This window comes from Thalia democratica, chromosome 9, assembly GCF_965202585.1.
Source record: "Thalia democratica chromosome 9, ktThaDemo2.hap1.1, whole genome shotgun sequence".
NCBI classification, from domain to species: Eukaryota; Metazoa; Chordata; class Thaliacea; order Salpida; family Salpidae; genus Thalia; species Thalia democratica.
The window spans coordinates 9,077,205-9,104,489 of NC_139173.1; the positions used below are offsets into that span (position 1 = coordinate 9,077,205).

The 27,285-nt window shown below is 27.8% G+C and overlaps 2 protein-coding genes across 2 annotated transcripts; both read right to left on the reverse strand.

Moving 5' to 3' along the window:
- Positions 1-6,091: 6,091 nt before the first annotated feature.
- LOC145844767 (puromycin-sensitive aminopeptidase-like) lies at positions 6,092-8,943 on the reverse strand. The gene is made up of 2 exons (XM_082952189.1): positions 8,833-8,943; positions 6,092-8,548 (listed from the first exon to the last, which is right to left on the reverse strand). The coding sequence occupies exons 1-2, from the start codon at positions 8,941-8,943 to the stop codon at positions 6,092-6,094; spliced, it is 2,568 nt and encodes an 855-aa protein (XP_082808315.1).
- Positions 8,944-18,810: 9,867 nt separating this feature from the next.
- On the reverse strand, positions 18,811-21,655 carry LOC145844768 (puromycin-sensitive aminopeptidase-like). The gene is made up of 2 exons (XM_082952190.1): positions 21,545-21,655; positions 18,811-21,267 (listed from the first exon to the last, which is right to left on the reverse strand). Exons 1-2 carry the CDS (start codon positions 21,653-21,655, stop codon positions 18,811-18,813), a joined length of 2,568 nt encoding a protein of 855 aa, XP_082808316.1.
- Between the last annotated feature and the right edge of the window lie 5,630 nt (positions 21,656-27,285).

Consider the following 27,285-nt stretch of genomic DNA (forward strand, 5'->3'; position numbering starts at 1 on the left):
TGTTTAAAAACATCCTTTAATCTTCTTTATTAAAGCTAATAAGGTACTTTATATAAACATATAAGTAAACGCAACTATTCTCAAAGGTTTAGTAACTGAGTACAAAAAGATTTGATAGAAACTAAAAACGTGTACAATGAAGTTAATTTTCAAAACCTAAATAACATTATACTAGATTTTTTTACTGGTTTTTGTGCAAACAGCTAGAAAGTATATCAATTAAAATTTTAACTTAATTAAAAATCATTGTAAAATTTGAATTGAGTATTAAGTACCTAATTAAAATCAATTTTGAATAATTTAAATGATGGATTCCTTTCAAAAACCAATAGCTCTTAACTTCCCACGTTGCCATAAATTATTAAATATAATAATACTAAATGTTTGGCAAGTGGATACAGATTAGCACATTACTGACTGTGTCGAGGCAGGCAGTACGGAGATAATAAACTTTCTTCATTTTAAGTATGAAACAAGGTTGTTGGAGTAAAAAAAATAAATTTTTCAACTTTTTAAAACCATTTTATTAAAGGATATAATCAAACTTCCGCACTTAACAAATATTTAGAGGCTCAAAAAAAAGTTGCCTTTTGAACTTTTAGACCAGGGGCTTACAATTTTATTTTGAATATAAAACAATTTATATCACAACACAATTTATTTAATGCGAGAAAGTTATATAAAATTTGAGATGGTACTGAATTTCTTCTTTCCTTTTCACAACATCAGACCGCAGTTGTATACCACCAGAATTGAAAACCTATAAGAATAATATATAATTAATATTCCAAAAAAAAGTACAGTTGTAGCTGTTACATACAGCTGTTGCAGTCAAAACAAACAACTCATATAAAATAACAAATAAAAAAGTACAAGCTTAGGTAAAACAAACTAATTTGAATTATTTGAATATTTTAACAATTATACGTATTAAGGTTTTAACTAAATTCAAATAACTTTGCTTACCACAAAGGTACAAGTGGTAATTTTTTTGTTAAAAAATAGCTAATACAGCTTCAAACTTTTTGATAGCCTAAATTTTAAAGTTACTGAATTTTAATCTCTTTAAAATAACTTTATGATAGATTTGTAACAGAAATTATAATACAAACAAAGTAAAAAACATAGACGTTTATAATTTTAGATAAAAACTCAAAATTCATTAAACAAATGACAACAAATGATTTACTAGTCACTTTATAAATAAACTGAATGCAAATAAAGACGTTTGTATGAGTTATAATACTATTTTATTGCAATAACAACACTTTTTACATTTAACAAATTTGTTTGAGCAGTTCTTTTTTCGAAATTCAACTAATTTATTTCTCAAAGCTAAATAAATATGAAAAAAACTATTTACAGGGTTGCCACTCTTTGTGCCAAAAAATCTTCCCTGAGTGACCAAAAATTTCCCTGAGTAACCTCTAACTTCCCTGAGTATTTTTCAAATCTTAAAAAAAAAATTTCTCTTCTAACACAAATTATTAATACCTCATTCTCATTTTTCTTCTTTAATAATAAAAGGAAGGTTGTATGTGTATGCTTCTGCATTAAATTTATGAAAAAAACTGTTTTCAAAAACTCAATCTTAAAAGGCTTAAACCAATTAAAAATTAAAAACTAAATTTTTGCACAACTTTTTGTAAACTTGTTAGTTAACTTTCTACATAAAAGAATAAAGTTTAATTTGTTTGACATTTCAATTGACAAAATTTAATTATACTATAATAATAATTTCACATGAAGAACTCACTTAAATGCATACATAATAACTTCATTATGACTTGTATTTCTTTCCTAGCAACTGTTCTGAATGCAGTAAATAAAACTTAAAATAACATTATTGTAAAAAAACCTGCAAAAAGAAAGTTTAAAGAAATAGCTAAAAAAATATAAGTAACTAAAAATAAAAAGTTTATTAGAACTTTTCAATGAATAGTTAACAACAACTTTCATTTCTCTAAACTGTTTGATTTTACTTAAGTAAATATAAATTTAAAACTTTAAAAAACTACAATGTTAATACTAAGAATATTGAAGAGCTAGCCGCAAGGCTAAAAAAATTCTAAATAACCACTTAAATAATAAAAATTACTACTTTTGAACAAAATATTGAAACTGGATTAACTAAACCTCATTCTAGATCTAGAAAAAAATTTCCCTGAGATTTTCAAAAACTTCCCTGAAATTTAGAGAAAAAATCAAAACTTCCCTGAGTTAAAAGAAAAATGCCAAAATTCCCTGAGTTTCCCTGAGATTTTCTACAGTTTGAAAATTCCCTGAGTGTGTGGCAACCCTGTATTTATTAAAAACTTAAAAAACAGTCAATAAACTACTAATCAAAAATTAATAGTTTAATTAAATAAAACTTAACTAAAAATTGTAATTACAATAAAAATAGACTGATAAAAACATAATTTAATCATAATTGCTTCTATTACTAACAAGCTACCTCTTTTTTACCAAGTTTAATTACACTATAACACTAAAACAATTTTTACAAAATTTACTTTGCTCAACATGAGAAATTAAAATGCACTAATGTTGGCCTAATGTGTTATTCATATGTAGTTTTAATAAATTTAAAATGTTCTGTAAAATACCACAAAGGTATAAATTTTACTTTACTTTAAATAAACTTATAAATACTATTTTTATATTTTGCTAGCTGAGGTTTAAAATAAACAGTTGATTTAAAAAGCAATACACTTTTTAACCTTAAAAATACCAAGCACTAAATAAACACTTTGGATTTACTAATTAAATTTTAGTGTTTTTAAGTTTTTTTCAATAGATTTAACAAAATAGTTATTAACAATTTCAAATCTGTAAAGTAACAGTATGTTTCTGTTTATTTGAAATAGTATGTATAACTAGTAAAGATTAGTTAAAAAATAGTACATCTCTATTTATAAAAAGCAACAAGATGCATTTTGGATTTAAAATGGAAGTTTTAATATAATTAGGTTTTATTTCTTAACAATTTTAAAATCTGTAAGGGAACAGTATGTTTTTCTTCATTTTAAATAAAATTATAAGTGCTAGCTGCAAACTTATATAGTTATAAGCTTGAAACAATACTCATAAACAATTTTGTGTCTATCATCTTGTGTTCACTATAAAACCTAAGCAAGAGTTTTTATTTCAAAAATAAAAACTATTCATTCTTAAAACATTTTTTAAAGCCAAGTCAGAGTTGCCACAGATCAAGCTGAAAAATGTATTCTGTATTTTCTAAATCAAATTCTTATTTAAAACCTATTCAAAAACCAAATACTTGAAATTGTGTTAGGCTTCAAACTTTTTTTATAAAAGTTAGAACAATAGTTCTTTTGCAGTTCTTTAGATTTTTAGAAAATAACAAAAACATTGAAAAAATTATTTTTATGTGATGATAAACTTTCTTATTAAGAACATGTTTATATCAAACTTTCTTACTTTTTTTTCGAAAACCACCATCTACTCCTAGCTTTTTTGTTTTTACTGACTTTCTTGACTTTGTTGCAACCCTGCGAAGTATAATACTCTATTTTATAATACTTTACATTACAAAAAAACACTCTAAAATAACAAAAAAGTGTTAATTATACCTATAAAAAATTGCTTGATTCTTATAAAAGTGATAACAGTACACTAAAAACATAGTTTACACTATTATATTTTGAGCTTTTATCATAAACATGTGTGTGCATATCTGGCAATTTAAGTAAAGTGTACACAACTGTTTTGAATTTCTTAAAAAACATAAAAATGTTCCAGTTAAATAATATATTTTACTCATTTCAAATACAAAAAAAGATACACTGAAATTAATTTTCACAGTATAAAATAGGGTTTCCACTCTTTTAAACAAAATGCTACCCTGAGTGACGTTAAACAGTCCTGGGTCATCCTGAGCTTTTTCAAATCTTTTGAAAAATATTTAAATAATTAGAATACACTTTTCAAAGTCAATAAAAGTAAAATCTTAAAACAAATCAGGTAATAAAATATCAAAATACTTGGCTACAATAGAACACAGGGTTGCCACTTAATTTTTTAAACATTTTTCCAGGTTTTTAAAAGTACACATTTTTGGGTCTATTTTTAGTTTAAAGTTAACTTTAACGTAACAAACTGTGTTAAATAGTATAAAAACATTGAAAAGATACTGGAAAGCTACTTTAAACATGTTTTTTGATAAAATAATTTTGATGATGTCCAAAAGTTTTTATTTATATGATAGATTTTTTGATTCACTACTGAACATGTGAAAATTGTTAAAATTCCAGGTTTTTATAGTGATTTTTGTTCAAAATTCCAGGTTTTTCCAGGTGAAGTGGCAACCCTGAGAACATCCTAGACAATAGATTAGAGACGCAATCTCTCTAAAAATGTGTTGTACTTTGATAAATATTGTGGTTGTAACCAAAAAGATATGTTGAAATTCCAGCATTGGTGCCATACTTTCTGACAAAACAAGTAACTTGAGTTTGTATATCAGTTTAAACTTTGTATAAAAACTTGTAAATAATTAAAGAAAAAAGCTAATCACTGCTACAACTAAATTATATGTTGATTATGAACTGAAAGTCTTAACTTTTGTTTAAAGAAGGTAGATTTAATTTTGCTGATATCTCAAACTTAAAAATACACACATGGTTTATCTTATAGTATGGCACTGTTTAATAGTATTCTATAGTGTTGAACTCTAAACTGTAGTTAATAATACTATCATCAGAACATACTCACCACTGTAATTATACCAAAACTTGCAAGTATACATGTTGGGTTGGTTTTAGAGGAAATTATTTTACACAAAACTTTCAAAACATAAGGTGGTTATTTAGTTTTAAGTATTCATTGTTCGAAAACTAGTTTTAGTAAGTTACAACAATATTGACATTTAAATTAAAAAATACTTTTTCTTTTTTTAAAACAGAAAAATTTCAATGCACTATAGCCAATTAATAAATTTTTGAAACGTTTACATTTAATAAAAATAAACTATATGATTAAAATGATAAACACTTTTGAAATGTTGAACTATATTTTCTTTTACATTTAATACCAAATCAAAAGTACCTGTAAAAGACGTAAGTTACAATTTCAAAACAGAAAGGACAACCAATTAATCAAAAGCTAAATTAAGTTTTTTACTTTATAAACATTTTTAGTGCAGATTCTTGAAAAAAGTATTCAATTTGGTAAGCATTTTGTAAGGTTTAGTAAGGTTTCTTTCATTTTAAGTATTTGTTGTCAAATGTCAACATATTTAAAACTAGTTTGTTTTTCAGAAATATTCCAAAACAACGGTTTTTACGTGGTTTACACTTTTTTTAAATTTTATTACATAATTTACCCTCAATCTACAAAATAGTGTTAAATTTTAAGATAAAAACTAGATTTTTTGAACTTTCAGCTTCGAAAATATAAGAAATCGTAATATTTAGAGAGTTTGTTCGACTTCAAAACATTTACAGTTAAATGCTAACTTATAAATTGGTATAATCATTAACTTACATAATTGTAATAAAGAAAATTTACCCCCTAACATAAGTGAATTAACCCCAGGAGTAAGTTTACCTCAGGTTAAGAATCGCTGGTCCATGATATTATTTATAATAATTATAAGTAGTTTTAGTTTTTGTTTTCTTTTCTAATTAAACAAAAAATATTTTTAACAAAACTTCATGTTAAAAAACTTACATCTTACATATCATTCTAGTGTAACGTATGTTGGAGCTTTTAGTTTGGTTATTATACGAAGTTTATGTAAGATTTTAATATTTACTCTGGAGTCTAGTGTGAAAAACATTGATTAAGATATGGATTTTATCAGTCATTACAATGTTTGTGGCCCTGAACTTATTGAGTTCGTCCCTTTGTTGAGGTTTTTAAAACTTTGTTTACGTAAACAGCTTATCTATAATATATTAAAACTCAAAAACTAACAATTGAAAAATTAATACTTTAAAAATTTGATACCGAAAAGTTTAAAACACAGCAACAACTAATTTTATTTTTCTATATATTTATTCTAAACGACATACATATGTATGATAAAATAATGCATTGAAAAAAATCTATAAAAGCTAATAATTAAATTTTAGTTGAAATAATTCTTCAAGGATTGGCCATTTTGCTTCCACAACTGAATTTTGAGCCCGATCTGCTCTACACATTGCTTGAATTTTCTCTCACAAGTCTTTTTAACTTTGTCAGTCAAAAATTCTTTAACTTCTTTTAGCATTTCTTCGGTGGCAAAGTTAGGAGTAGAAGCTTCAACGATCTTGCCTAAGTGAGGACTTCCCTTGAACTTGTTGTAAAATACATCCCAATGTTCCTTGACAAATTTCCAAGATTCATCTCTACCAAGCTTGGATCCTGTTGCCATGCCATACAAGATCTTGTATTTTTCGTTGTCACGAACGTGGCTTGACATCATGTATTTTTGAACAAGTTTGAGACATTCCAAACCCTGTACGCACCCGAGAGCTGCTTCGATTTCACTCTTCTCTTCCATGGAATCAACTTTCTTGTGGAGCTCTACCATCTTGTTGAAAGCCTCAAGACCTCCTTTTGACGTGTAAACTTCGTAGACGGAAGCACGAATTTCGGGACTGATTGGTGTTGAGTTCTTAAAGAAGTTGTTCATGATTTCTGTGCACTTTTGGTTGACTTGGTCGTCGTTTGAAGCTTTGATGAGAAGCGCTCTCAAGCTGGCATCCAAATGAGATTCATCTTGTTTAGCTTCCATTCCAACATGGGCCATGACGCTACTGAAGAGATCTTTTTTGAATTGGGAAAACTTGTTTGAAGCTTCGTCGTCATTCCACATAAGCTTAGTCATTGCGCTAAGGCTTTTGATTATCTCTTTCCACACTGGATATTCCTTTTCGCCCTTGAAAACTTTTAGCAACTCAAGATATGTGGCAAACGAAGTTTGACCAGTTGTAGCCATTGCATGGACGTCACTGACTATGTTGAGACGATCAAAGCAGTCAAGTTGTCCTTTTTCAACTACAGTAATTAGTTTGGACAAAATATCTTGGCTGTAGTTCACTCTGTAGAAGCCAATAAACCTTGGGTTGATTTTAAACCAGTCGTTTGCACCGACACCTGCTACTGTGATCTGATCTGACTTTGATGAAAAGATAAAAGATTGATGTTCATCAGAGGTTGATGTGGATATTGTGATTGGCACTTGCCACAAACTGTCACTTTCATCAGATGAGGAAATAGAAAACTTTTTCTGGGACAAATTAAGTGTTACAGAGTTGTCGTTTTGGCTGGCAATAGACACATCAATAACAGGGTATCCCATTTGTTTCGTCCAAGTTGACATAACCTGCTCAACTGGCTTGCCGCTAGCATCTTCAAAACATTTCCACAAATCTTCTGTTTGTGTGTTGGAGTATGCATGCTTTTTAAAATACGCCTTCATGCCTTCTTTGAACTTATCTGATCCGATCCAAGAGTGAATCATTCCTATGATATTACTTCCTTTTTGGTAAGAAATGGCATCGAAGATTTCCCCAATTTCACCTGGATGATTGACTGGAATTTCAATAGCGTGACTGTTTTCTAGGCTGTCAGCATCTAATGCCTTTATTGTGACATCATTAACGTACTGCTCCCAAACTTTCAAGTCATGGTCACAAATGTGTCCTGCATCGTACATCATAAAAGTTGCAAACCCTTCGTTGAGCCACAAGTGAGTCCACCATTCCATGGTGACCAGGTTGCCAAACCACTGGTGAGACACTTCATGGCAAACAACGATTGTTACCCAACATTTCTGCGCTACGGAAGATTCTTTTTCGTCTACGAGAAGAGCTGACTCTCTGTAAGTGATCAGTCCCCAGTTTTCCATGGCGCTGCAAGCAAAGTCGGTGATAGCAATCAAATCGAGTTTGTTCATTGGGTATGGGCAGGAAAAGAACTCTGTAAAGTACTCCACTGATTTGATAGTGACTTTCAAAGGGTACTTTCCTTGACTTGATTTTCCTGGTGGAGTGTAAACTTTGACTTCGACGCCGTCATTAGTCTTGCCTTGAACGTAGTCGAATGCTCCTACTACAAAAGCCAGCAGGTAAGTTGACATCTTCTTTGACTTTGCGAAGACGACCTTCTTTGTTACTTGATCTTCAAGAACTTCTTCGCTGATGACATTCATGTTTGACAAGGCGACGAGGTCTTTTGGTACAATTAATGTAGCATCAAAAGTTGCTTTTAATGCAGGCTCGTCCCAGCAAAGAAGGCATCGTCTGGCGTCGGTTGCCTCGAACTGAGTGATAAGGTTGTAATATTCAACACCGTCCTTGTTTGTGACTTTGGTGCGGTAGAACCCGGCCATTTCATCGTTGTGAATTCCTTTGAAACTCATGCTGAGGACTGCAGGACCCACAGGAATAACATCTTCGAAAACAAGGGTGCAAGTCTCATCATCTTTGTTGAGATTCACCTGAGTTGGAACGAAAGTAGCTCCTGAATGTTGAAGGCTGCACTCTTTGATTTCTAATTCTTTGCTGTTCATTTTGATTTCATTCGTGGCTTCATTGACCTGTTTAAAAAAAAAATTTAGTCTTTAATCCGTTTTTGATTATACTTTTTATCGGTATGGTCTATAATGTTGCGTGGATTTATTATTAATAGTTATATGTTAATAGCTAAAAGTATGTTTAGGTGTTTATTACTTAATTAAAATTATAAAATTCTTAACCATAATTTTAAATCCTAAAACAACAAATAAAGCAAAATACAAAAACATGTTTTTTCATTTACAAATTAAACTTGGTGGTTAATGAGTATAATTACTGTCAGCATAAAAGTTTTACTAAAACTTACATTTAAGTCAACTGATTGGTGTCCTTCAAAAGTAAAAGTTTCGAATGAAGGTTTCAATGTGACATCGTAGTTTGTAGGTGTAACGTTGGTAGGCAAACGAGAAAACTCCATTGTAGAATTTATTTTAATTAGATAGTTACGTCTGTTAAGATATAGTTTTTTAAGATGTTGGTATTTTTCATTAAATAATTATCTATGTAATATTATATTTGGAGACTAAGGTACACTTTGCAAATTTAAATCCTATATATGCATAGTGTAACATAATAAGTTTATCATTGCTAAATTAGGCTACATTGCATATGCTAAAAAGTTATGCACTATACTTAAATACTTAAACTATTACATTGTTAAATAATCAACAAATAAAATACAAATACTTATAAATTTTTGCATTTTTTTCTGAAATTTTATTTGTAATAGTAAAAAGTATATTTAATGTTCACAATTAAATTAATATTTTCAACAATTTAACATAAATTTGACTATTTAAAGTTCTGCCAAATTTATAGACTAAAGTTGGCCACTATTCTGGATTCCTAAAATTAAATTTAGCTTAAATAAAGTTGAGTTTGAGAAATTTTGAAAGAAAAATCTAGAATTTGAACAAAAATCACTGAAAAACCTGGATTTTAAACAATTTTTACATAGTAACTAGTGAAATTTGGATAATACAAAAAAGTTTATCACATGGATAGAAATTGTTCGTCATCATCAATATTTTTTATTAAAGACATGATTTAAAGTAGCTTTACATTATTTTTCCAATGTTGTTATACTTTTTTAATTAATCTTCTGCTTTAAACATAAACGTTAACTAAAAATAGACCAAAAACTATTTTTTTCATTAAACCTGGAAGAAGTTTTAAAAACCTGGAGATAATTTGCCAAAAACCAGTGGTCACCCTGATAATTGCAAAATGATATTTTTACTTTAAACATAACTTTTAACTAAAAATAGACCCAAAAATAAATATTTTCATAAAGCCTCAAAGAAGTTTTAAAAACCTGGAGATAATTTGCCAAAAGCCAGTGGTCACCCTGATAATTGCAAAATGATATTTTTACTTTAAACATATCTTTTAACTAAAAATAGACCCAAAACAAGTTTTTTCATTAAACCTGGAAGAAGTTTTAAAAACCTGGAGATAACTTGCAAAAAACCAGTGGTCACCCTGATAATTGCAAAATGATATTTTTACTTTAAACATAACTTTTAACTAAAAATAGACCCAAAAATAAATATTTTCATTAAGCCTCAAAGAAGTTTTAAAAACCTGGAGATAATTTGCCAAAAGCCAGTGGTCACCCTGATAATTGCAAAATGATATTTTTACTTTAAACATAACTTTTAACTAAAATTAAACTCAAAAATAAGTATTTTCATAAAGCCTCAAACAAGTTTTTAAAACCTGGAAACAAATTTCAAAAAACCAGTGGTCACTTTAAAAATTGCAAAATAATACCCATTTCTAAATTTAAAAATACTAAGAATAAAAACTCAACTAAAGTATTGTTCTAGTTTTTTTCAAATATTTCTCTTTTTAGTTTTTTGAAAAAGGGGAAGGGTATAAAAAATTATTAAAATTTAAAATCAACATTAAAAAAATATATATATAAAATGTGGCAACTAAAAATAGTATTACTATTCAATAAATTTATTTAAATCTATATTTACTTTTTAATTTAAAAAATGTAGGAAGGAAAAAAAGAGAAAATTAAAAAAAAAACTTTTATAATACTAAGTTTGTGCAATATAACAACTTAAACAAAATGACTGTTCACTTGACTTAACATTCATACACTTCTAAAACATAAATCTAACAAAAAATATAACTACATAACCTGGAACTTTATCTATGCTAAGTTTACTCTAAATCTAACTTTATTTAATCATCTACACAAGTGAAAACAGTCTTTTTATATTCGCCTGCGCGTAAGTGAACGTTTGTGGTTTGTGGTGTGGTGACCTCATAACTCGAGACAGAACTATTGGGCATAGTATTATGAGAGAACTTAGGGTTTCATAACCCACGGCGAATTCAGAGGACTTTTTTGCTTTAACTTATTTAAAAAAATTTAGGCTAACCCAGAACAGCGACACCGTGTGGTGAAAAATCCCGTAAATTTTTAAAATAATTTTTGTCTAAAGCCAAAATGGTGCAATCTAATGGATTTGCGACACCTAGCGGTTAATTTTTTTCAAATTAAAATTTAAATTATAAGATTTTAAAAACTATTTAAAAAAATCTAATTTTGCGCTGCGTTAAAAAAGGGGCAGGTTGACTACACCTAAACTTTAAAGATTTTTCTAGAAGTTAGAGCTTTTGAACCTCACACATTTAATTTTTGTGAAGTCAACAAGTGTAACTACATATATTATAAAGCCTTTTTAAGTAATTTCTTAAGATTAGATATTTTTTTTTACCTTGTGTGTAAAAAAACATGGTTCGTATTTACATGAAGTTATTTATATTAAGTAACAAAAATGAAAATACTGGAAAATTCATTTAGTTTACATTTAGACTATAAATAATTTCGGCATATCTATGTAATAATAGGTCAAAAAAAGTTATATTCATTCATTTATTATTCAAAATATTACTCGTTTTCTGTTTTTATAGTTCAACTTAATTTTATTCTAAAAAATTCTCTTAAAATTAATTTTAAAACCTATTTTATATGCTTTTTGTTGTAATTTTTAAAAATATTTAACATTTAACTAGATTAAAGCCTAATAATGGATAAACTTCTATGCGCTTTTTATAGTTTGAATTTTGTTTTAACACGGTTAAAAGAATATTTTTAAGGTATAAATAACAACTAACTCTAGAATTAAGAAAACCTGTATAGGAATTAGTAATAGCTCGCTGAGGAATAAGTAAAAACTATGAAAAGCTATTAACTTTTATTGCTTTATTCTTCAAGGAAATGAGATCTTTAAATAGAAATTCTGTCTGAGTATGAATAATTTCTTATGTTAAATTTACTAAAACTTTAACCATAAAAAAAATGTTTAAAAGCTTACACAAGTTTAAAAAATTACAGTTATTTCACGTTCATTAAAAGCTAACCTTCAAAAACAAAGGTTTATATTCAACTAAGCATAAACTTTTTATGAATAAGTTATTAAAACCTTTTTGGTTATTTTCTCTCTAGTATTAATAAGCTTCATAAATAAGTACACACTTTCTAAAACAGTAGTCATTACAAGAAGTCTTTTGTTAGTTTTAGATTGACTGCAAACCCAAACGAAGTGAGTTTGAATCTTGGCAAAACTTTTCCTTATATTAAGCTTAACTTCACGTATATGTTTGTTTTTACCTTTAGGCTCTTAAAATACAACTGGTACTTGTCCTGTACAGTTAAAATAATGATAATACAACTATTTTAAAACAACTGTAGCCCATGTAAAGCCTTTTCTATATTCCGCGAGCAACTTTTTCTAGCGAATTTGGCCCGTTACTTATGAAAGGCTGCCGTAACCTGTTACTTTACTTATGTAGAGTCCTATGTACAGTGAATTATTATAAAATGTTCTATCCTTGGGTTTTGTATTTAACATGACAATAATTTGTACAAGTTATAAATAGTTTATAAAAAGATAAAAATTAAAACTCAACACTTTCAAAGTAGAATAGGCTCTACATTAAACTTTATCAATCAAGCTTGTCATAAGCAAGAAACTGTGTACCATTATATCGAACGTTTGAAACGTAAGCTTTGTCTAGTTAACATAAACTTTAATGCTGAAAATAGAAGCTGAACTTAGTTCTCACTAAATAGTAGTTTCAACAATCACGTTTGTACTAGAAATAAATTGTGTGAGTAACACTAAATGTTCCTTTTTTTCAACTGTATTATTTAGCCTAAAATATTTTTGAAAAATGTTATTCAAGACTTTATCTCAGCAATGTTTAAAAACATCCTTTAATCTTCTTTATTAAAGCTAGTAAGGTACTTTATATAAACATATAAGTAAACGCAACTATTCTCAAAGGTTTAGTAACTGAGTACAAAAAAATTTGATAGAAACTAAAAACGTGTACAATGAAGTTAATTTTCAAAACCTAAATAACATTATACTAGATTTTTTTACTGGTTTTTGTGCAAACAGCTAGAAAGTATATCAATTAAAATTTTAACTTAATTAAAAATCATTGTAAAATTTGAATTGAGTATTAAGTGCCTAATTAAAATCAATTTTGAATAATTTAAATGATGGATTCCTTTCAAAAACCAATAGCTCTTAACTTCCCACGTTGCCATAAATTATTAAATATAATAATACTAAATGTTTGGCAAGTGGATACAGATTAGCACATTACTGACTGTGTCGAGGCAGGCAGTACGGAGATAATAAACTTTCTTCATTTTAAGTATAAAACAAGGTTGTTGGAGTAAAAAAAATAAATTTTTCAACATTTTAAAACCATTTTATTAAAGGATATAATCAAACTTCCGCACTTAACAAATATTTAGAGGCTCAAAAAAAAGTTGCCTTTTGAACTTTTAGACCAGGGGCTTACAATTTTATTTTGAATATAAAACAATTTATATCACAACACAATTTATTTAATGCGAGAAAGTTATATAAAATTTGAGATGGTACTGAATTTCTTCTTTCCTTTTCACAACATCAGACCGCAGTTGTATACCACCAGAATTGAAAACCTATAAGAATAATATATAATTAATGTTCCATAAAAAAAGTACGGTTGTAGCTGTTACATACAGCTGTTGCAGTCAAAACAAACAACTCATATAAAATAACAAATAAAAAAGTACAAGCTTAGGTAAAACAAACTAATTTGAATTATTTGAATATTTTAACAATTATACGTATTAAAGTTTTAACTAAATTCAAATAACTTTGCTTACCACAAAGGTACAAGTGGTAATTTTTTTGTTAAAAAATAGCTAATACAGCTTCAAACTTTTTGATAGCCTAAATTTTAAAGTTACTGAATTTTAATCTCTTTAAAATAACTTTATGATAGATTTGTAACAGAAATTATAATACAAACAAAGCAAAAAACATAGACGTTTATAATTTTAGATAAAAACTCAAAATTCATTAAACAAATGACAACAAATGATTTACTAGTCACTTTATAAATAAACTGAATGCAAATAAAGACGTTTGTATGAGTTATAATACTATTTTATTGCAATAACAACACTTTTTACATTTAACAAATTTGTTTGAGCAGTTTTTTTTTCGAAATTCAACTAATTTATTTCTCAAAGCTAAATAAATATGAAAAAAACTATTTACAGGGTTGCCACTCTTTGTGCCAAAAAATCTTCCCTGAGTAACCTTAAACTTCCCTGAGTATTTTTCAAATCTTAAAAAAAAAATTTCTCTTCTAACACAAATTATTAATACCTCATTCTCATTTTTCTTCTTTAATAATAAAAGGAAGGTTGTATGTGTATGCTTCTGCATTAAATTTATGAAAAAAACTGTTTTCAAAAACTCAATCTTAAAAGGCTTAAACCAATTAAAAATTAAAAACTAAATTTTTGCACAACTTTTTGTAAACTTGTTAGTTAACTTTCTACATAAAAGAATAAAGTTTAATTTGTTTGACATTTTAATTGACAAAATTTAATTATACTATAATAATAATTTCACATGAAGAACTCACTTAAATGCATACATAATAACTTCATTATGACTTGTATTTCTTTCCTAGCAACTGTTCTGAATGCAGTAAATAAAACTTAAAATAACATTATTGTAAAAAAACCTGCAAAAAGAAAGTTTAAAGAAATAGCTAAAAAAATATAAGTAACTAAAAATAAAAAGTTTATTAGAACTTTTCAATGAATAGTTAACAACAACTTTCGTTTCTCTAAACTGTTTGATTTTACTTAAGTAAATATAAATTTAAAACTTTAAAAAACTACAATGTTAATACTAAGAATATTGAAGAGCTAGCCGCAAGGCTAAAAAAATTCTAAATAACCACTTAAATAATAAAAATTACTACTTTTGAACAAAATATTGAAACTGGATTAACTAAACCTCATTCTAGATCTAGAAAAAAATTTCCCTGAGATTTTCAAAAACTTTCCTGAGTTTCCCTGAGTTAAAAGAAAAATGCCAAAATTCCCTGAGTTTCCCTGAGATTTTCTACAGTTTGAAAATTCCCTGAGATTCCCTGAGTGTGTGGCAACCCTGTATTTATTAAAAACTTAAAAAACAGTCAATAAACTACTAATCAAAAATTAATAGTTTAATTAAATAAAACTTAACTAAAAATTGTAATTACAATAAAAATAGACTGATAAAAACATAATTTAATCATAATTGCTTCTATTACTAACAAGCTACCTCTTTTTTACCAAGTTTAATTACACTATAACACTAAAACAATTTTTACAAAATTTACTTTGCTCAACATGAGAAATTAAAATGCACTAATGTTGGCCTAATGTGTTATTCATATGTAGTTTTAATAAATTTAAAATGTTCTGTAAAATACCACAAAGGTATAAATTTTACTTTACTTTAAATAAACTTATAAATACTATTTTTATATTTTGCTAGCTGAGGTTTAAAATAAACAGTTGATTTAAAAAGCAATACACTTTTTAACCTTAAAAATACCAAGCACTAAATAAACACTTTGGATTTACTAATTAAATTTTAGTGTTTTTAAGTTTTTTTCAATAGATTTAACAAAATAGTTATTAACAATTTCAAATCTGTAAAGTAACAGTATGTTTCTGTTTATTTGAAATAGTATGTATAACTAGTAAAGATTAGTTAAAAAATAGTACATCTCTATTTATAAAAAGCAACAAGATGCATTTTGGATTTAAAATGGAAGTTTTAATATAATTAGGTTTTATTTCTTAACAATTTTAAAATCTGTAAGGGAACAGTATGTTTTTCTTCATTTTAAATAAAATTATAAGTGCTAGCTGCAAACTTATATAGTTATAAGCTTGAAACAATACTCATAAACAATTTTGTGTCTATCATCTTGTGTTCACTATAAAACCTAAGCAAGAGTTTTTATTTCAAAAATAAAAACTATTCATTCTTAAAACATTTTTTAAAGCCAAGTCAGAGTTGCCACAGATCAAGCTGAAAAATGTATTCTGTATTTTCTAAATCAAATTCTTATTTAAAACCTATTCAAAAACCAAATACTTGAAATTGTGTTAGGCTTCAAACTTTTTTTTATAAAAGTTAGAACAATAGTTCTTTTGCAGTTCTTTAGATTTTTAGAAAATAACAAAAACATTGAAAAAATTATTTTTATGTGATGATAAACTTTCTTATTAAGAACATGTTTATATCAAACTTTCTTACTTTTTTTTCGAAAACCACCATCTACTCCTAGCTTTTTTGTTTTTACTGACTTTCTTAACTTTGTTGCAACCCTGCGAAGTATAATACTCTATTTTATAATACTTTACATTACAAAAAAACACTCTAAAATAACAAAAAAGTGTTAATTATACCTATAAAAAATTGCTTGATTCTTATAAAAGTGATAACAGTACACTAAAAACATAGTTTACACTATTATATTTTGAGCTTTTATCATAAACATGTGTGTGCATATCTGGCAATTTAAGTAAAGTGTACACAACTGTTTTGAATTTCTTAAAAAACATAAAAATGTTCCAGTTAAATAATATATTTTACTCATTTCAAATACAAAAAAAGATACACTGAAATTAATTTTCACAGTATAAAATAGGGTTTCCACTCTTTTAAACAAAATGCTACCCTGAGTGACGTTAAACAGTCCTAGGTCATCCTGAGCTTTTTCAAATCTTTTGAAAAATATTTAAATAATTAGAATACACTTTTCAAAGTCAATAAAAGTAAAATCTTAAAACAAAACAGGTAATAAAATATCAAAGTACTTGGCTACAATAGAACACAGGGTTGCCACTTAATTTTTTAAACATTTTTCCAGGTTTTTAAAAGTACACATTATTGGGTCTATTTTTAGTTTAAAGTTAACTTTAACGTAACAAACTGTGTTAAATAGTATAAAAACATTGAAAAGATACTGGAAAGCTACTTTAAACATGTTTTTTGATAAAATAATTTTGATGATGTCCAAAAGTTTTTATTTATATGATAGATTTTTTGATTCACTACTGAACATGTGAAAATTGTTAAAATTCCAGGTTTTTATAGTGATTTTTGTTCAAAATTCCAGGTTTTTCCAGGTGAAGTGGCAACCCTGAGAACATCCTAGACAATAGATTAGAGACGCAATCTCTCTAAAAATGTGTTGTACTTTGATAAATATTGTGGTTGTAACCAAAAAGATATGTTGAAATTCCAGCATTGGTGCCATACTTTCTGACAAAACAAGTAACTTGAGTTTGTATATCAGTTTAAACTTTGTATAAAAACTTGTAAATAATTAAAGAAAAAAGCTAATCACTGCTACAACTAAATTATATGTTGATTATGAACTGAAAGTCTTAACTTTTGTTTAAAGAAGGTAGATTTAATTTTGCTGATATCTCAAACTTAAAAATACACACATGGTTTGTCTTATAGTATGGCACTGTTTAATAGTATTCTATAGTGTTGAACTCTAAACTGTAGTTAATAATACTATCATCAGAACATACTCACCACTGTAATTATACCAAAACTTGCAAGTATACATGTTGGGTTGGTTTTAGAGGAAATTATTTTACACAAAACTTTCAAAACATAAGGTGGTTATTTAGTTTTAAGTATTCATTGTTCGAAAACTAGTTTTAGTAAGTTACAACAATATTGACATTTAAATTAAAAAATACTTTTTCTTTTTTTAAAACAGAAAAATTTCAATGCACTATAGCCAATTAATAAATTTTTGAAACGTTTACATTTAATAAAAATAAACTATATGATTAAAATAATAAACACTTTTGAAATGTTGAACTATATTTTCTTTTACATTTAATACCAAATCAAAAGTACCTGTAAAAGACGTAAGTTACAATTTCAAAACAGTAAGGACAACCAATTAATCAAAAGCTAAATTAAGTTTTTTACTTTATAAACATTTTTAGTGCAGATTCTTGAAAAAAGTATTCAATTTGGTAAGCATTTTGTAAGGTTTAGTAAGGTTTCATTTCATTTTAAGTATTTGTTGTCAAATGTCAACATATTTAAAACTAGTTTGTTTTTCAGAAATATTCCAAAACAACGGTTTTTACGTGGTTTACACTTTTTTTAAATTTTATTACATAATTTACCCTCAATCTACAAAATAGTGTTAAATTTTAAGATAAAAACTAGATTTTTTGAACTTTCAGCTTCGAAAATATAAGAAATCGTAATATTTAGAGAGTTTGTTCGACTTCAAAACATTTACAGTTAAATGCTAACTTATAAATTGGTATAATCATTAACTTACATAATTGTAATAAATAAAATTTACCCCCTAACATAAGTGAATTAACCCCAGGAGTAAGTTTACCTCAGGTTAAAAATCGCTGGTCCATGATAGTATTTTTAATAATTATAAGTAGTTTTAATTTTTGTTTTCTTTTCTAATTAAACAAAAAATATTTTTAACAAAACTTCATGTTAAAAAACTTACATCTTACATATCAAACTAGTTTAATGTATGTTGGAGCTTTTAGTTTGGTTATTATACGAAGTTTATGTAAGATTTTAATATTTACCCACGAGTCTAGTGTGAAAAACATTGAATAAGATATGGATTTTATCAGTCATTACAATGTTTGTGGCCCTGAACTTATTGAGTTCGTCCCTTTGTTGAGGTTTTTAAAACTTTGTTTACGTAAACAGCTTATCTATAATATATTAAAACTCAAAAACTAACAATTGAAAAATTAATACTTTAAAAATTTGATACCGAAAAGTTTAAAACACAGCAACAACTAATTTTATTTTTCTATATATTTATTCTAAACGACATACATATGTATGATAAAATAATGCATTGAAAAAGTCCTATAAAAGCTAATAATTAAATTTTAGTTGAAATAATTCTTCAAGGATTGGCCATTTTGCTTCCACAACTGAATTTTGAACCCGATCTGCTCTACACATTGCTTGAATTTTCTCTCACAAGTCTTTTTAACTTTGTCAGTCAAAAATTCTTTAACTTCTTTTAGCATTTCTTCGGTGGCAAAGTTAGGAGTAGAAGCTTCAACGATCTTGCCTAAGTGAGGACTTCCCTTGAACTTGTTGTAAAATACATCCCAATGTTCCTTGACAAATTTCCAAGATTCATCTCTACCAAGCTTGGATCCTGTTGCCATGCCATACAAGATCTTGTATTTTTCGTTGTCACGAACGTGGCTTGACATCATGTATTTTTGAACAAGTTTGAGACATTCCAAACCCTGTACGCACCCGAGAGCTGCTTCGATTTCACTCTTCTCTTCCATGGAATCAACTTTCTTGTGGATCTCTACCATCTTGTTGAAAGCCTCAAGACCTCCTTTTGACGTGTAAACTTCGTAGACGGAAGCACGAATTTCGGGACTGATTGGTGTTGAGTTCTTAAAGAAATTGTTCATGATTTCTGTGCACTTTTGGTTGACTTGGTCGTCGTTTGAAGCTTTGATGAGAAGCGCTCTCAAGCTGGCGTCCAAATGAGATTCATCTGGTTTAGCTTCCATTCCAACATGGGCCATGACGCTACTGAAGAGATCTTTTTTGAATTGGGAAAACTTGTTTGAAGCTTCGTCGTCATTCCACATAAGCTTAGTCATTGCGCTAAGGCTTTTGATTATCTCTTTCCACACTGGATATTCCTTTTCGCCCTTGAAAACTTTTAGCAACTCAAGATATGTGGCAAACGAAGTTTGACCAGTTGTAGCCATTGCATGGACGTCACTGACTATGTTGAGACGATCAAAGCAGTCAAGTTGTCCTTTTTCAACTACAGTAATTAGTTTGGACAAAATATCTTGGCTGTAGTTCACTCTGTAGAAGCCAATAAACCTTGGGTTGATTTTAAACCAGTCGTTTGCACCGACACCTGCTACTGTGATCTGATCTGACTTTGATGAAAAGATAAAAGATTGATGTTCATCAGAGGTTGATGTGGATATTGTGATTGGCACTTGCCACAAACTGTCACTTTCATCAGATGAGGAAATAGAAAACTTTTTCTGGGACAAATTAAGTGTTACAGAGTTGTCGTTTTGGCTGGCAATAGACACATCAATAACAGGGTATCCCATTTGTTTCGTCCAAGTTGACATAACCTGCTCAACTGGCTTGCCGCTAGCATCTTCAAAACATTTCCACAAATCTTCTGTTTGTGTGTTGGAGTATGCATGCTTTTTAAAATACGCCTTCATGCCTTCTTTGAACTTATCTGATCCGATCCAAGAGTGAATCATTCCTATGATATTACTTCCTTTTTGGTAAGAAATAGCATCGAAGATTTCCCCAATTTCACCTGGATGATTGACTGGAATTTCAATAGCGTGACTGTTTTCTAGGCTGTCAGCATCTAATGCCTTTATTGTGACATCATTAACGTACTGCTCCCAAACTTTCAAGTCATGGTCACAAATGTGTCCTGCATCGTACATCATAAAAGTTGCAAACCCTTCGTTGAGCCACAAGTGAGTCCACCATTCCATGGTGACCAGGTTGCCAAACCACTGGTGAGACACTTCATGGCAAACAACGATTGTTACCCAACATTTCTGCGCTACGGAAGATTCTTTTTCGTCTACGAGAAGAGCTGACTCTCTGTAAGTGATCAGTCCCCAGTTTTCCATGGCGCTGCAAGCAAAGTCGGTGATAGCAATCAAATCGAGTTTGTTCATTGGGTATGGGCAGGAAAAGAACTCTGTAAAGTACTCCACTGATTTGATAGTGACTTTCAAAGGGTACTTTCCTTGACTTGATTTTCCTGGTGGAGTATAAACTTTGACTTCGACGCCGTCATTAGTCTTGCCTTGAACGTAGTCGAATGCTCCTACTACAAAAGCCAGCAGGTAAGTTGACATCTTCTTTGACTTTGCGAAGACGACCTTCTTTGTTACTTGATCTTCAAGAACTTCTTCGCTGATGACATTCATGTTTGACAAGGCGACGAGGTCTTTTGGTACAATTAATGTAGCATCAAAAGTTGCTTTTAATGCAGGCTCGTCCCAGCAAGGAAGGCATCGTCTGGCGTCGGTTGCCTCGAACTGAGTGATAAGGTTGTAATATTCAACACCGTCCTTGTTTGTGACTTTGGTGCGGTAGAACCCGGCCATTTCATCGTTGTGAATTCCTTTGAAACTCATGCTGAGGACTGCAGGACCCACAGGAATAACATCTTCGAAAACAAGGGTGCAAGTCTCATCATCTTTGTTGAGATTCACCTGAGTTGGAACGAAAGTAGCTCCTGAATGTTGAAGGCTGCACTCTTTGATTTCTAATTCTTTGCTGTTCATTTTGATTTCATTCGTGGCTTCATTGACCTGTTTAAAAAAAAATTTAGTCTTTAATCCGTTTTTGATTATACTTTTTCTCGGTATGGTCTATAATTTTGCGTGGTTTTATTATTAATAGTTATATGTTAATAGCTAAAAGTATGTTTAGGTGTTTATTACTTAATTAAAATTATAAAATTCTTAACCATACTTTTAAAGCCTAAAACAACAAATAAAGCATAAAAAATCTTTTTTCATTTACAAATTAAACTTGGTGGTTAATGAGTATAACTACTGTCAGCATAAAAGTTTTACTAAAACTTACATTTAAGTCAACTGATTGGTGTCCTTCAAAAGTTAAAGTTTCGAATGAAGGTTTCAATGTGACATCGTAGTTTGTAGGTGTAACGTTGGTAGGCAAACGAGAAAACTCCATTGTAGAATTTATTTTAATTAGATAGTTACGTCTGTTAAGATATAGTTTTTTAAGATGTTGATATTTTTCATTAAATAATTATCTATGTAATATTATATTTGGAGACTAAGGTACACTTTGCAAATTTAAATCCTATATATGCATAGTGTAACATAATAAGTTTATCATTGCTAAATTAGGCTACATTGCATATGCTAAAAAGTTATGCACTATACTTAAATACTTAAACTATTACATTGTTAAATAATCAACAAATAAAATACAAATACTTATAAATTTTTGCATTTTTTTCTGAAATTTTATTTGTAATAGTAAAAAGTATATTTAATGTTCACAATTAAATTAATATTTGTAACAATTTAACATAAATTTGACTATTTAAAGTTCTGCCAAATTTATAGACTAAAGTTGGCCACTATTCTGGATTCCTAAAATTAAATTTAGCTTAAATAAAGTTGAGTTTGAGAAATTTTGAAAGAAAAATCTAGAATTTGAACAAAAATCACTGAAAAACCTGGATTTTAAACAATTTTTACATAGTAACTAGTGAAATTTGGATAATACAAAAAAGTTTATCACATGGATAGAAATTGTTCGTCATCATCAATATTTTTTATTAAAGACATGATTTAAAGTAGCTTTACATTATTTTTCCAATGTTGTTATACTTTTTTAATTAATCTTCTGCTTTAAACATAAACGTTAACTAAAAATAGACCAAAAACTATTTTTTTCATTAAACTTGGAAGAAGTTTTAAAAACCTGGAGATAATTTGCCAAAAGCCAGTGGTCACCCTGATAATTGCAAAATGATGTTTTTACTGTAAACATAACTTTTAACTAAAATAGACCCAAAAATAAATATTTTCATAAAGCCTCAAAGAAGTTTTAAAAACCTGGAGATAATTTGCCAAAAGTCAGTGGTCACCCTGATAATTGCAAAATGATGTTTTTACTTTAAACATAACTTTTAACTAAAAATAGACCCAAAACAAGTTTTTTCATTAAACCTGGAAGAAGTTTTAAAAACCTGGAGATAACTTGCAAAAAACCAGTGGTCACCCTGATAATTGCAAAATTATATTTTTACTTTAAACATAACTTTTAACTAAAAATAGACACAAAACAAGTTTTTTCATTAAACCTGGAAGAAGTTTTAAAAACCTGGAGATAACTTGCAAAAAACCAGTGGTCACCCTGATAATTGCAAAATGATATTTTTACTTTAAACATAACTTTTAACTAAAAATAGACCCAAAAATAAATATTTTCATAAAGCCTCAAAGAAGTTTTAAAAACCTGGAGATAATTTTCCAAAAGCCAGTGGTCACCCTGATAATTGCAAAATGATATTTTTACTTTAAACATAACTTTTAACTAAAATTAAACTCAAAAATAAGTATTTTCATAAAGCCTCAAACAAGTTTTTAAAACCTGGAAACAAATTTAAAAAACCAGTGGTCACTTTAAAAATTGCAAAATAATACCCATTTCTAAATTTAAAAATACTAAGAATAAAAACTCAACTAAAGTATTGTTCTAGTTTTTTTTCAAATATTTCTCTTTTTAGTTTTTTGAAAAAGGGGAAGGGTATAAAAAATTATTAAAATTTAAAATCAACATTAAAAAAAAATATATATAAAATGTGGCAACTAAATTTAGTATTACTATTCAATAAATTTATTTAAATCTATATTTACTTTTTAATTTAAAAAATGTAGGAAGGAAAAAAAGAGAAAATTAAAAAAAAAACTTTTATAATACTAAGTTTGTGCAATATAACAACTTAAACAAAATGACTGTTCACTTGACTTAACATTCATACACTTCTAAAACATAAATCTAACAAAAAATATAACTACATAACCTGGAACTTTATCTATGCTAAGTTTACTCTAAATCTAACTTTATTTAATCATCTACACAAGTGAAAACAGTCTTTTTATATTCGCCTGCGCGTAAGTGAACGTTTGTGGTTTGTGGTGTGGTGACCTCATAACTCGAGACAGAACTATTGGGCATAGTATTATGAGAGAACTTAGGGTTTCATAACCCACGGCGAATTCAGAGGACTTTTTTGCTTTAACTTATTTAAAAAATTTTAGGCTAACCCAGAACAGCGACACCGTGTGGTGAAAAATCCCGTAAATTTTTAAAATAATTTTTGTCTAAAGCCAAAATGGTGCAATCTAATGGATTTGCGACACCTAGCGGTTAATTTTTTTCAAATTAAAATTTAAATTATAAGATTTTAAAAACTATTTAAAAAAATCTAATTTTGCGCTGCGTTAAAAAAGGGGCAGGTTGACTACACCTAAACTTTAAAGATTTTTCTAGAAGTTAGAGCTTTTGAACCTCACACATTTAATTTTTGTGAAGTCAACAAGTGTAACTACATATATTATAAAGCCTTTTTAAGTAATTTCTTAAGATTAGATATTTTTTTTTACCTTGTGTGTAAAAAAACATGGTTCGTATTTACATGAAGTTATTTATATTAAGTAACAAAAATGAAAATACTGGAAAATTCATTTAGTTTACATTTAGACTATAAATCATTTCGGCATATCTATGTAATAATAGGTCAAAAAAAGTTATATTCATTCATTTATTATTCAAAATATTACTCGTTTTCTGTTTTTATAGTTCAACTTAATTTTATTCTAAAAAATTCTCTTAAAATTAATTTTAAAACCTATTTTATATGCTTTTTGTTGTAATTTTTAAAAATATTTAACATTTAACTAGATTAAAGCCTAATAATGGATAAACTTCTATGCGCTTTTTATAGTTTGAATTTTGTTTTAACACGGTTAAAAGAATATTTTTAAGGTATAAATAACAACTAACTCTAGAATTAAGAAAACCTGTATAGGAATTAGTAATAGCTCGCTGAGGAATAAGTAAAAACTATGAAAAGCTGTTAACTTTTATTGCTTTATTCTTCAAGGAAATGAGATCTTTAAATAGAAATTCCGTCTGAGTATGAATAATTTCTTATGTTAAAATTACTAAAACTTTAACCATAAAAAAAATGTTTAAAAGCTTACACAAGTTTAAAAAATTACAGTTATTTCACGTTCATTAAAAGCTAACCTTCAAAAACAAAGGTTTATATTCAACTAAGCATAAACTTTTTATGAATAAGTTATTAAAACCTTTTTGGTTATTTTCTCTCTAGTATTAATAAGCTTCATAAATAAGTACACACTTTCTAAAACAGTAGTCATTGTCTTTTGTTAGTTTTAGATTGACTGCAAACCCAAACGAAGTGAGTTTGAATCTTGGCAAAACTTTTCCTTATATTAAGCTTAACTTCACGTATATGTTTGTTTTTACCTTTAGGCTCTTAAAATACAACTGGTACTTGTCCTGTACAGTTAAAATAATGATAATACAACTATTTTAAACAACTGTAGCCCATGTAAGGCCTTTTCTATATTCCGCGAGCAACTTTTTCTAGCGAATTTGGCCCGTTACTTATGAAAGGCTGCCGTAACCTGTTACTTTACTTATGTAGAGTCCTATGTACAGTGAATTATTATAAAATGTTCTATCCTTGGGTTTTGTATTTAACATGACAATAATTTGTACAAGTTATAAATAGTTTATAAAAAGATAAAAATTAAAACTCAACACTTTCAAAGTAGAATAGGCTCTACATTAAACTTTATCAATCAAGCTTGTCATAAGCAAGAAACTGTGTACCATTATATCGAACGTTTGAAACGTAAGCTTTGTCTAGTTAACATAAACTTTAATACTGAAAATAGAAGCTGAACTTAGTTCTCACTAAATAGTAGTTTCAACAATCACGTTTGTACTAGAAATAAATTGTGTGAGTAACACTAAATGTTCCTTTTTTTCAACTGTATTATTTAGCCTAAAATATTTTTGAAAAATGTTATTCAAGACTTTATCTCAGCAATGTTTAAAAACATCCTTTAATCTTCTTTATTAAAGCTAGTAAGGTACTTTATATAAACATATAAGTAAACGCAACTATTCTCAAAGGTTTAGTAACTGAGTACAAAAAGATTTGATAGAAACTAAAAACGTGTACAATGAAGTTAATTTTCAAAACCTAAATAACATTATACTAGATTTTTTTACTGGTTTTTGTGCAAACAGCTAGAAAGTATATCAATTAAAATTTTAACTTAATTAAAAATCATTGTAAAATTTGAATTGAGTATTAAGTACCTAATTAAAATCAATTTTGAATAATTTAAATGATGGATTCCTTTCAAAAACCAATAGCTCTTAACTTCCCACGTTGCCATAAATTATTAAATATAATAATACTAAATGTTTGGCAAGTGGATACAGATTAGCACATTACTGACTGTGTCGAGGCAGGCAGTACGGAGATAATAAACTTTCTTCATTTTAAGTATAAAACAAGGTTTTTAAAACCATTTTATTAAAGGATATAATCAAACTTCCGCACTTAACAAATATTTAGAGGCTCAAAAAAAAGTTGCCTTTTGAACTTTTAGACCAGGGGCTTACAATTTTATTTTGAATATAAAACAATTTATATCACAACACAATTTATTTAATGCGAGAAAGTTATATAAAATTTGAGATGGTACTGAATTTCTTCTTTCCTTTTCACAACATCAGACCGCAGTTGTATACCACCAGAATTGAAAACCTATAAGAATAATATATAATTAATATTCCATTAAAAAAGTACAGTTGTAGCTGTTACATAAAGCTGTTGCAGTCAAAACAAACAACTTATAAAAAATAACAAATAAATAAAAAAGTACAAGCTTAGGTAAAACAAACTAATTTGAATTATTTGAATATTTTAACAATTATACGTATTAAAGTTTTAACTAAATTCAAATAACTTTGCTTACCACAAAGGTACAAGTGGTATTTTTTTTGTTAAAAAATAGCTAACACAGCTTCAAACTTTTTGATAGCCTAAATTTTAAAGTTACTGAATTTTAATCTCTTTAAAATAACTTTATTATAGATTTGTAACAGAAGTTATAATACAAACAAAGCAAAAAACATAGACGTTTATAATTTTAGATAAAAACTCAAAATTCATTAAACAAATGATTTACTAGTCACTTTATAAAAAAATGAATGCAAATAAAGACGTTTGTATGAGTTATAATACTATTTTATTGCAATAACAACACTTTTTACATTTAACAAATTTGTTTGAGCAGTTTTTTTTTCGAAATTCAACTAATTTATTTCTCAAAGCTAAATAAATATGAAAAAAACTATTTACAGGGTTGCCACTCTTTGTGCCAAAAAATCTTCCCTGAGTGACCAAAAATTTCCCTGAGTAACCTTAAACTTCCCTGAGTATTTTTCAAATCTTAAAAAAAAAATTTCTCTTCTAACACAAATTATTAATACCTCATTCTCATTTTTCTTCTTTAATAATAAAAGGAAGGTTGTATGTGTATGCTTCTGCATTAAATTTATGAAAAAAACTGTTTTCAAAAACTCAATCTTAAAAGGCTTAAACCAATTAAAAATTAAAAACTAAATTTTTGCACAACTTTTTGTAAACTTGTTAGTTAACTTTCTACATAAAAGAATAAAGTTTAATTTGTTTGACATTTTAATTGACAAAATTTAATCATACTATAATAATAATT

Coding starts and splice junctions, on each gene's coding strand:
- LOC145844767 (XM_082952189.1), bottom strand. CDS start 8,943: ATGGAGTTTTCTCGTTTGCCTACCAACGTTACACCTACAAACTACGAT. Junction 8,549..8,832: donor ACCAATCAGTTGACTTAAAT/GTAAGTTTTAGT, acceptor TTTTTTAAACAG/GTCAATGAAGCCACGAATGA.
- LOC145844768 (XM_082952190.1), bottom strand. CDS start 21,655: ATGGAGTTTTCTCGTTTGCCTACCAACGTTACACCTACAAACTACGAT. Junction 21,268..21,544: donor ACCAATCAGTTGACTTAAAT/GTAAGTTTTAGT, acceptor TTTTTTAAACAG/GTCAATGAAGCCACGAATGA.